This window comes from Carcharodon carcharias, chromosome 14 (genome assembly GCF_017639515.1).
Source record: "Carcharodon carcharias isolate sCarCar2 chromosome 14, sCarCar2.pri, whole genome shotgun sequence".
NCBI classification, from domain to species: domain Eukaryota; kingdom Metazoa; phylum Chordata; class Chondrichthyes; order Lamniformes; family Lamnidae; genus Carcharodon; species Carcharodon carcharias.
In genome coordinates this window covers 22,010,758-22,022,974 of record NC_054480.1, presented here as the reverse complement: position 1 = coordinate 22,022,974, position 12,217 = coordinate 22,010,758, and the positions used below count along the sequence as shown (strand labels likewise).

The 12,217-nt window shown below is 42.0% G+C and overlaps 1 protein-coding gene across 4 annotated transcripts in view; it reads left to right on the top strand.

Annotated features, from left to right (window-relative positions):
* The window catches only part of LOC121287415 (eyes absent homolog 2-like), a 262,276-nt gene that overhangs the window by 167,950 nt on the left and 82,109 nt on the right, over positions 1–12,217 (top strand). For all 4 annotated transcript variants that reach the window (XM_041205274.1, XM_041205273.1, XM_041205275.1 and 1 more), the window contains one exon: positions 550–633. In XM_041205274.1, coding sequence (XP_041061208.1) covers positions 550–633 — 84 coding nt within the window. The remainder of the gene's footprint in view (positions 1–549; positions 634–12,217) is intronic.

The window sequence follows — 12,217 nt, the reverse complement described above, 5'->3', positions numbered from 1 at the left end:
ATTCCAGGTTTCTGTCTGCTTACAATTAGAGCTACTGGTTCATGGTGACTGAATGACTCAAATTCCTTTTTTATTGCATGTGACTATGGGATTTTCCAGGATTTTACCAGTGTTTTGGGGACATTATTCTGAGATTCCATCCATTTTCCATGAAAACGGAAAAACAGGGGCTTTTGTTTATTTGACACTTGAACAGTCGCGACACATTTATTGTGAAGGTGGATTTATAATATCATTGAATATTTCAGGGAAATATTTTCTTCAATCCTATTTACAAAATCATCAGATATTGATCCTTGTTCTAATTCAGCTTCCCCTCTTGGTGATTAAACAGACTGTCACTGCTGAGGTGCATTGCTAATTGTGACTGAGCGTCACCCGATGCAGTCACCGGCTGCAAGTGATTGATTGACCGCATTCATGCCAGATTCTGATTCAGCACCCAGCCTATGAAATATGTATGAACCCCCATTCATAGAATAATGATATTGTAGACTGGCTCTGGCAGTAACTTTGAACTAACCTCTTCTTTGGTTCTTTCCTTCACAGCGGGTTTTTGTGTGGGATTTGGATGAAACCATCATTATTTTCCATTCGTTACTCACAGGGACATATGCTACCCGATATGGAAAGGTAGGACCTTTATTATAAACTCCCTATGCCTCAGAGGATAAAGAATGCTGTGTGTGTATTTATTTGTCAAATTAAAGGTATGGGCCCCCTTTTATGTGGTATACAGAGGTTTTAATTAACCCCTTGAGGATCAGGGTAATATAAAGTCAGTTGACCAAAACACTATCTGTTTAGGTGAAACCATTACAAATTAAGGTTCTGTTGTTCCACAGGTTTAATAACTTCTAAGTATAAAATTGAATGTTTGGAATTTAGAGTGAACCATTTTTGCAAGTGATCTTAATAATAAAATGTAGAGCATCCAGGATTATTAGCCTTCATTCACCAGATGTATGTAAAATAGAAAAATCAGGTGCACAGAGATTCCCCTTTAAAATTGCATTAACGTTTGACCATGAGTTCTTGTGTTTTAGCCAACTTGCTATAAAGTTTTTATGTTCATCTGGACCATGTGGAAAAGTAAGTTTCTTGAGCAGAGCACAGGCCTGTGTTGTGTTGTTTCATGTTGTCCATGCACCAGGGTCCAGTCCTGAAGCATAGGAAAGTGGGCATCACTGATACTACTGATACAAGTATCCCCTTCAGTATCCTTTTACATTATTAATGCATTCCGGCCACATCATGGAGAAGTGCTCTAATTAGAATAGTATTTGAGGTCTTGATAAGCCTTGGACACAGTTGGTGCAGAAATTCCTATTGTGGTGGATGCCCCTTGCCCACATTAGCTGGTAATTTGGAGCTCTGGTGCCAGCTACGGCACTTCAGGTCGCATCAATTGCCCCATCTTTTCGACATTACAACAGCCTCTACACTTCAAATATACCCCATTGGCTATAAAGCACTTTGGGATGTCCTGAGGTTGTGAAAAGTTCTATATCAATTCAAGTCTTTTTTGCCCCTCTGAATGAAATGGAGTTCACCCACTGATTTTGTTAGAAGAGTGGGGAGGGGAAGTGCGGAGGGAGAAAATAAATGAGAAAAAAATGAAAGATGTAAGGACAACTGAAAGAGAGAAGAGGAAAGAAGGACTTACATTTAATCTGTAAGGCTTCTCAAGACATTTTGCAGCCAATAAAGAGCTTTGGAAGTGTGGTCATTGTTGTTATGCAGGCAGACATGGCAGCCAATTTGAGCGCAGCAAGCCCCAGAAACAACAATGAGATATAACAATCGTTGATTATTTTTTAAAATGGTGTAAATATTGGTCAGGGCATTAGGAGACCTCCCTGTTCTTCTTTGAATAATGCCATGTGATCTTATATATTCATCAGAGGAGATAAGATCTAACACCTGATCCAAAAAAGAGCATCTTCAACAGAGCAGCACTCTCTCAGTACTGCACTGGATTACATCAGCCTGGATTACATGCTCAAGTCTCTGGAGTGGGCTTGCAAACAGATGAGTAAAAAAGCAAAATAGCAATTTTTTTAAAAATACAGTGAGGAAGATAGATTAGAAATTTCTCAACGTTGACTTTCATCCTACAATCCGCTAGTGTTTTCCAAGACTGAACTTTAGTCACACACTCTTCTGTAGCTGTGGAAAGGCAATGCTTCTTCCAGAATTATTGTGCACAAGGACAGGATGAATTACTCACTATTTATAACAAAATCGCAAACACAAGGATAAACAGACTTGTTGTTCTTAAATATTAGAAGAGAAAATGTTCCCCAAGCGCCCCATCTTACAACAGCAATCATGTATATTTATATAGCATCCTTATTGTAATAAAACACCCCAATGTACTTCACAGAAGCATTATAAAACAAAACATGACACCAAGCCAGGGGAGAAGCTATTAGGTCAGTTGACCAAAAGCTTAGTCAAAGAAGTCGATTTTAAGGAGTGTGTCAAAGAAGGAAAGCGAGTAGGATCAGCAGAGGTGGGTAGGCAGGGAATTCCAGAGTTTAGGTGCTAGGCAACTGAAGGGGCAGCCACCAGTAGTGGAGCAATTAAAACTGGGGATGTTCAAGAGGCCAGAATGACATGAGTGCAGGTATCTCAAGGAATTGTGGGGCTGGAGGAGATTAGAGTTAAGAGATGTGAAACCATGGAAGGATGAAAATTTTGAAATCAAGATGTTGCTTGATTGGGAGCCAGTGTAGATCAACGATCACAGGTGTGATAAATGAACAAAACTTGGTGCGAGTTAAGACGGGCAGCAGAGTTTTGGATTACTTCATGCATACAGGGACTAGAATGCAGGAATCTAGCTAGGAGTGCATTGGAAATTGGAATAGTGAAGTTTAAAAAGGCACCAAAGGCAAGAATGAGGGCTTCTGTAGATGAACTGAGACAGGAGTGAACTTGTGCAATGGTATGGAGATGGAGGAAGGCAATATTACTGATGCCGTGAATATTTAGTTGGAAGTTCATCTCAGGGTCAAATATGACACCAAGGATACAAACTGGTTTAGTCTCAGACTGTTGAGAGGGAGTGGGATGGAATCAGTAGCAAGAGAATTGAGTTTGTAGTAAGGATCAAAAGCAAGTGCTTCAGTTTTCCCAATGTTTAATTGGAGAAAACCTCTGCTCATTCAGTACTGAGCGTCAGATAAGCAGTCTTATAATCTAGCAACTGTGAAGGAGTCGAGCAAGGTGGTGTTGAGGTAGAGCTGGGTGTTGCCAGAGTATGTATGACAACTAACATTGTACTTTCTGATGATGCCGGTGATTAGAAATAGGAGGGAACAGAAGATTGATCTTTGGGAGACACCAGAGTTAAACAGTGTGGAGCAGGAAGAGAAGCCATTGCAAGTGATTCTGTGGCTACGATTAGATAGCTAAAAATTGAACCAGGTGAGAGCAGTCTCACTCAGCTGAACGACATTGAAGAGGATATGGAGGATGATGATGTGATCAATGTTGTCAAAGAGTCGGCAAGCAGTTCAAGAAGGAAGAGTGGGACAGTTTACCCTTATCAAATCATATAGGATGATATTTGTGACTTTGATTAGAGCTGTTCGGGTACTATGGCTGGGCGGAAACCTAATTGGTGGGATTCAGATGCAGACTTCTGAGAAAATTGGGCATGAATTTGGAAGTCCATAGCAAGTTCAGGGACTTTGCAGAGAAAAGGGAGGTTGGAATGGTAGTTTGAAAGAACTTAACAGTTGGTTATTTTAGCCGAATTATTTTATAAAGAAACAAAGGTAAATAATGCAGAGCCTTTTCCACAAGTGTTTCCTTGCACACAACGACCATATAGGGCATGATCTTCCCGGAGTGAAGATAGTGAGGAGTCCCAAGGTTGGGCAGTCTCCTCGGGCTTGGGCAAGAGACAGGACTTACCCCCACAACATTGTCAGGAGTAGGCAATCGAAGATGAGGAATGTGGCTGATTAAGGAAAGTGGGTGGGCCTTCCATACTGCCAATCAGAGGGCCGGACGCTCTGCAGCCTTGGCAGTGCCTACGTAAAAGGTGGTCACTTCTGAGGCAGCACCAGAAACATGAGGGCACAACAAGAATGGCAGAAGTTGTTTTCTCCCGGTAGGCAGGTTCTGGCAGTTGGAGGGAAAACCCCTCCAGTAGCAGCGTCAGGGCTGCGGGGGTGGCCTTTGTCACTGGTGGCTCCTTCCTTGGGCCATGGAGCCTCCAGCACCAATGGCCACTTCAGAAAGCCACAGGGAGGCCATTTTCTTGCAGCTGATGACCTCACCCACATGGCGGGCTGGCAACTCCACTGCTGGCAAAATGTCAGATGCTCAGGAAGATTGCCCTTATTTGGGTCTTTAATTGTCAAAATTGCCTAGTGGGGAGCCAAGCCACTGTCATTCCATTACTGGGAAGCTTTCCCATGGCTCCCCAGCATTTTAATGGCCTCCACCCCCTAGCCCGCCACCTCGGGGGAGTGGGGGGGCGGGGGGGTGGTGTGGGGGTGGTGCGAGTAAAAGTCTGCCCATACAATTTGCGGCCAACCAATATTGTTGAATTGATTGCCCATGATTTTCTGAATTCATTCTATAGATTGGATTGTTACGGACAGGCGAGAGAGAAACTGAACTTCTTTATTCACTCCCTGTCTGTCTGTAAGCAAAAGTGTTTTTGAATTATTTTTGAAGTAGGCTGTGGCATGTTTCCCCAATCCCTCGGTTTATGTGGTCCAATTTATAAATAACTCACAGCAAACTTGCATTATGATTAACTCAGAAGGTTCGTTTATTTACATTCAAACACAGGAGGCAGTGTTCACAACCTCAACCACACGCACACTTAAACACATATGTAGTAAGAGGGGTAGAAAAGAGGAAGATTTACAACTATGGGCAACAACATTAAAAGAACCACAGAAATGGATATTAGTTCACGTGATTCCCAAAGTCCTAGAATTCAAAGACCAGAGGATGTTTCCTTTGTGGCAGAGTTCAGTCCAGATGAGTTCCTGGTTGGAGACAACAACATGAAAATCCTTGAAACAAATGTTACTGCAGCACGATTGGGCTCCTGTGTTGAGACCATTTGGCAGGCAATGATCAGAGACTTTTCAAATCAAACAGGCTTCAAGGAGTTCAGAAATGCTGACCAGTTGCTTGGTCAGCCGAGAGTTGCTGGAGTTCTTTCCGGTTGGCGTCACATCAACAGTTTGAGCTATGAGGCTAGAAATGTAATATTAAAATTACCTAAAAGGCTAGAAGCTAGATTATGTGATGCAGTCCATTAATAGGTTAATTGCAGCCTTGTAAGCAGTTTCTGTGCTTCTGGCCAACATCCATTGTTTCCTTAGAAGAGAAATGGTGGTGTTAACAATTCTTCAGGTACAATGAGTTTTGACGTCTCTGTCTTTGTTATCGACCTGGCTGGGAGAGTCAGTTTGTTTGTTAGTTGTCTAGCTTCATGATTATAATGTGGCCTTACAATGAGGGTGAGGTTCCACAAGGATGAGAGTGGAACCCTTTTGCTCTTGTAATCTCAGTTCGAAGTTTCCAGAACAGATGGTCAATCTTGTGAGTCATGTGACCTATAGCAGCCATCTTGTGGTTCAGCAGAAGTCCACTTTAAAAATAGCAAAAAAGAATAAAGTTTTGATACACAGAGTTTTGATTTCTTTTGACTGGAGTGCGACGTCAGTGGAGTGCTGGGAGTTTGTGAGTTTAGGGAATTTTAAACCACTTTTTAAAAATCAAATATTGTTTGTATTTAACACTTAACTGAAAGTGCTATTTAAATTCTAAATCTCATCCAGGAGTCTAAGCAGGGAGATAGAAGCTGTCCACTGGGGAACAGCTGTAGTTAATCAAGGAAACTAGCTTGAACTGTTTTTTTCTGTACCTGGGACTTAGCTAGTCTCTTTAGTTCCAGAACATATAAATACAGGCATTTCAGTGTGACCTAACACTGGAGTGTGACCTCAATGGAGTGCTGGGAGTTTGGTGAGTTGAGGGAGTTAGATGACAAGGCGAAGAAGGTGCTCTTTTGCCTTTTCTAACTTTTTCACCCTGTAGGAATTGCTTCTTAATCTATTGCAAGGGAAGAACCTAGCTGTTTGGAGAGTATCTGGTAAGTGGTTAAAGTCTGTTAGATTCCTAAAGTTTTAAATATAGTATACAAACTGGTGGCGAGGTTAATAAAATATGTAAAAAATGAAAATAATTAATTGAATAAAATAATTAAATAGTTAATTAAATCAGGTAATGTGTCATGTAGGAAATGGTACCCTTGTGATCAAGAGCAAACAGGTCTGCAGTAAGTGTTTGCGGCTCAAGGAGCTTCAGCTCAAAGTCATTGAGCTGGAGGCCGAGCTGCAGACACTGCGACACATCGGGGAGGGGGAAGTTACCTGGTTGCTTTGTACGAGGAGGCGTTCACACCCCTTAGGATAGGGTCTTCTGCTTTGAAAAGTAGCCAGGGACAGGAGGGTGCGACTGCAGCTGAGGCAGGTAAGGGGACCCAGAGAGCAGGAGTGCAGGAGCCTCAGCCTCAGCCTCAGCCAGTTTGATAGTTTTTAGGTTCTTTCAGCTTGTTTGGATGAGAGTGGGGGCTGCACAGTGGATGAGCTAACTGACCATGGCACCGTGGTACAGGAAGCCATTCAAGTGGGTGGAGCAAAAAAGGAATGTAGTGATACTAGGGGACAGTACAGTGAGTGAGGTTGACACTGTTCTCTGCAAAAAAGAGCAAGAGTCCAGAAGGCTCTGTTGCCTGCCCAGAGCCACGGTTCAGGACACCTGTTCAGGGCTGGAGAGGAACTTACAGTGAGGAAGGGTGGATCCACTTGTTGTGGCCCATGTAGGTACCAATGATATAGGTAGAACTAGGAAAGATGTTCTGCATAGTCAGTATGAGGAGCTAGGCACCAAATAAAGAAACAGAGCCCGAAAGATAATAATCTCTAGACTTCTTGAGCCACATGCAAATTGGGATAGTGCAAATAAGATTAGACAAATGAATGCGTGGCTCAAAGACTGGTGTGGTAGAAGTGGGTTCCAGTTCATGGGGAACTGGCACCAGCACTGGAGAAAGTAGGGGCTGTGCCATTGGGACAGTCTACACCTGAACTGTGCTAGGGCTGGTATTCTAGCGAGTCATATAGCTAGGGAAGTAGAGAGGGTTTCAAAATAAATAACGGGGTAAGGGATCAAATTTGGGAAGATGTGGTAAATCAAAGAGTAGAGACAAGGCAAAAGTGAAAAGTATTAATATGGGAAATGATAAACATAACAGACAGGAAGGGATAGAGAGTTAAAAATCTAAGAGTAAATCAGTGATGCTATGAAAGGCTAGAAGTTACAAAAATAATAAAAAGGATAAAATTAAAGGTTTTGCATCTGAATGCATGTAGGATTTGAAAGAAAACAGGGTGAACTGATAGTACACATAGAAATAAATAAGTACATTCTAATAACCATTACACAGACATGTCTGCAGGATGACATAGTTTGGGACCGGAATACTGAAGGATACATGATATTTAGGAAAGATGGAAAACTAGGAAACGGTGGAGGGGTGGCTCTTTGAATTAATGATGGTATTAGCACAATAGAGAGGGATGACCCAAGTTCAGGAAACCAGGATGTAGAAGCGGTTTGGGTAGAGATGAGAAATGATAAAGGCAAGAAACCAGTTGTGGGAGTGGTCTACAGACCCCTAACAGTAACTGCATGGTAGGACACAGTATAAAGGAAGAGATAATGGGAGCTTGTCAGAAATATACGGCAATAATCATGGGGGATTTTAATCTATAGACTGGAAAAATCAGATGGGCAAAGATAGCCTAGATGAGGAGTTCTTAGAATGTTTTCAGCTTGGTTTCTTGGAACAGCACGTTCTGAAGCCAACCAGACAGCAGGCTATACTAGACCTGGTATTGTGCAAGGAGATAGGATTAATTAATGACCTTATAGTGAAAGTGCCCTTAGGGAGCAGTGATCATAATATGATTAAATTTTACATTCAGTTTGAGGGAGAGAAGAGTGGGTCCAAGGCTAGTATTTTAAACTTAAATAAGGGCAATTATGATGGAATGAAAACACAACTAGTTAAAGTGAACTGGCAAATTAGGTTAAGGGATAGGTCAATAGAGATGCAGTAGCAGATATTTAGGGGGATATTTCAGAATACACAGAATGGATACATTCTAACAAGAATGAAAAACTCCAAGGGGAGGACGCACCATCTGTGGCTAACTAAAAAAGTTAAAGATAGTGTCAAATTTAAAGAAAAAGCATAATGTTGTGCAAAGGTGTATGGCAGGTCAGAAGATTAGACAGAATATAAAAACAGCAAAGAATGACTAAAAGATTGACAACAAATGAAAAACCAGAGTAGTAGAGAAAGCTAGCTAGAAATTTAAAATAAAGGGTGGAATTTTCCATGCCCGATGACATCGGGCATGTTCGGTGGCGTGAATGGACAATATGGGGAGAAGACCAAAAATCGGTTTCACAACATCATGAAATAAGTTTGCAACTGACCGCTCTACCCATCAGCGTTTCCTGCTGTCAGATGCTGGGAACCTCATTGTAATACATCTGCATATCATTATATGCCCAACTCACCAGAATCATCCCCCCTGCTGGATGATCCAAGCAATCACGCCGTGTTTCACAACTGTACATAAGCAATGTGTACCTGGCGAGCTGCACTTGGCTCGGAACTTCAAGGTTTGTTTGCCCACCTTGCTTCGGTTAGCATTTGCAGTCATCCTCACCAGGCTTCACAGACAGCACCACATCACTTTTAGACGGCTCTGGGGCCGGTCTCTATCTACCAGACCAGCCATAAGGCAAGGGTGGTTTCTTAATGGCTGCAGGGCTAGGGCTTGCTTGGGGGAGAGGGAGAAGTGGCCTAAGGCAAGGGAAGAGGCAATAGGGCGAGGGCTGCACTGCCGAAGGGAGTATACCAGGGTATGTGTGGGGACACAAGTTGATCTGTGCAAGTGGCCTCAATATGGTGAGGGCTGAAGAGGCAGTCTTCAGAGGAGATGAGGCCAATGGAAATGTGAGGATTTGTGTGAGAGAGTGAATGGTGAGGCCCCTTGAGCTGGGAGTGAGTGAGCTGTGAAAGTGTGATGGGCTTGAGTGTGAGAGTTTAGAGTGATGAGATGGTTGCCTTACCTTGGCGGCCTGGATGAGATCATTTATCCTCTAGCTGCATTGGATGGCCAACCTCTTCTGTGCAACATTGGCGCTGATCACCACTGCCATCGCCTACCAAGCCAGAGTGATAATGTTGCTGCCCCTTCTGCGGCCAGAGCTGGGGTAGAGGGCATCACGGCGGGCCTCCATGGCATCCAAAAGGTGCTTGAGGGACAGGTCACAAAACTAGGAGGTTGCAGTCTTCTTGGCTTTTAGAGCCATGACTATTTTGCAGCAGTCTTGGGCTGGAAGAGGTGTGCTGTGGCCAAAGTTTAAATGTGGCGCCTGGCATGATGAAGTGGTGAGATGATGGTGTGGCGGGTGAATTGGAGCCTGCCCACCTTCGAAACAGCATGATTAATGAGGTGGGATTGGGACAACACGGTGTGAAAAGCCACCATTGTGGCCGGCGGGTAAAATATCCTTATTCCCACCTACTACTGCACTTGGTGCAAATCTGGGACGATTCCACCCAAATAGCAACAGTTTCTACAGATACTTAAAAAAATAAAGGAATTAACAAAGTGAGCATTGGTCCCATAGAAAGTGAGTCTGGGAATTAATAAGAGAAAATTAGGAGATGGCAGACAAATTGAACAGTTTTTTGCATCAGTCTTCACTATAGAGGATACAAGTAACACCCCAGAAGCAGCTATCAATCAGGAAATGGAAGGGAGGGTGGAACTCAAGAAAGTTACAATCACCAGGGAATTGGTACTGAATAAATTGTTGGCACTGTGGGCTGACAAGTCCTTGGGTCCTGATGGACCTCATCCGAGGGTTTTAAAAGAAGTGGCTAGTGAGATAATTGATGCGTTGGTTTTATTTCCCTAGGTTCGGTGAAGGTCTATTAGATTAAAAAATAACAAATGTAACTCCTTTATTGAAAAGGGGAGGGAGCCAGAAAGCAGGAAACTACAGTTAGCATAACACCTGTCTTGGGGAAAATGTTAGAAGCTATTATTAAAGACGTTATAGCAGGGCACTTGCAAAAATTTAGGGTAACCTGGCAGAATCAATATGGTTTTGTGAAAGGGAAATGATGTTTAACCAATGTGTTGGAGTTCTTTAAAGAAGTCACATGTGCTGTAGGTAAAGGGGAACAGGTGGATGTACTGTACTTAGATTTTCAGAAAGCATTGGATAAGGTGCCACTTCAAAGGTTATTGCAGAACATAAAAGCTCTTGGTGTGGGGGTAACATATTAGCATGGACAGAAGATTGACTAGCTAACAGGAAATAGAGGGTAGACATAAATGGGTCATTTTCTGGTTAGCAAGACATAATGAATAGTGTGCCACAGGGATCATTGCTGAGGTCTCAACTTTTTACAATTTGTATAAATGGATGAAGGGACCAAAAGCATGGTTGCTAAGTTTGCTGATGACACAAAGATAGGTAGGAAATTAACTTGTGAAGAGGACATTAGGAGGCTACAAAGGGATATGGATAGGTTAAGTGAGTGGGCAAAGATCTGGCAAATGGACTATAATGTGGGAAAATGTGAAATTGTCCATTTTGGCAGGAAAAATGTTAAAAAAAAAGCTTACTATCTAAATGGTGAGAGATTGCAGAGCTCTGAGATGCAGAGGGATTTGGGTGTCCTAGTGCATGAATCGCAGAAGGTTAATATGCAGGTACAGCAAGTAATTAGGAAATTAGATAAGAATGTTATGTTTTAATGAGAGGAATTGAATATAGAAGTAGGGAGGTTATGCTTCAATTACATGGCATTGGTGAGACCATATCTGGAGTACTGTGTACAGTATGGTGTCCTTTTTTAAGAAGGGGGTGTAAATGCATTGGAAGCAGTTCAGAGAAGGTTTACTAGACTAATACCTGGAATGGACATGTTGTCTTATGAGGAAAGGTTGGATAGGCTAGGCTTGTATCCGCTGGAGTTTGGAAGAGGAAGAGGTGACTCAATTGAAATATATATGATCCTGAGGGGACTTGACAGGGTGGATGTGGAAAGGATGTTTCCCCTTGTGGGAGAATCTAGAACTAGGGGTCACTATTTAAAAATAATGTTCACCCATTTAAGTCAGAGATGAGGAGAATTTTTTTCTGTGAGGGTCATGAGTCTTTGGAACTCTCTTCCTCAAAAGTCAGCAGAGGCAGAGTCTTTAAATATTTCTAAGGCAGAAGTAGGTAGATTCTTAATAAGCAAGGAGATGAAAGGTTATAGGAGATAGGCAGGAATATGAAGTTGAGCTTACGATCTGATCAGCCATGACAATATTGAATGGTGAGCAGTCTTGAAGGGCTGAATGGTCTTCTCCTGCTCCTAGTTCTTTTTTTCGTATGTATGTTCACATTTTCTTTTCATGTTTTATTGACATAACAGGATGTAGAAGCGTTTTCTCTATAGAGGGGAAGCATGGAATTAGTCACTGCATAATTTCATGATCACCATCATGTAAAAATTTCTGTAAATGTGACTATGAAGATAAGAAAATAAGATGTTAAAAACAGCTAACCCATCAAGCATTTTCCTTCAATAGACAATATATAATTCTTTCCTGTGGATGAGTAGCTTCAGCAAGAATTCTGAAAGATTTATGCCTGCCTCTATAACTAACAAAACATTTAACTACTTGTATTAAAAGTGTCACGACCATGTGATGAGGGGTAAAAATGATCCCCATTTTCTCCCACTCCAGATCTAACCCTAACAGGGCTTTTTGTGAATTTTTTTGAGAGGATGCACTTTGCCAGGAGTCCAACTATTTACATTATAAAGATTATAAAGGATTAGTCAGACAGGTTTTCTAAGTTTAAACAAAGAACAAGATAAATTTATTGAAACTATTTCCTGAATTTTAAAAAAATTATGTAAATTGCAACCACTACTCATACATCACTCACATTCCCTGGGCACACAGATGCACACTAGGACAGGTGGTAGAATAAGAGAATAAGTTTAAAGATCTTTTAACAGTTTGTGAAGAAGCTAAAACAAAGCAGTATACGGTTAGCTGTCCTTTGGTTGGTCTCAATGTGATGAATC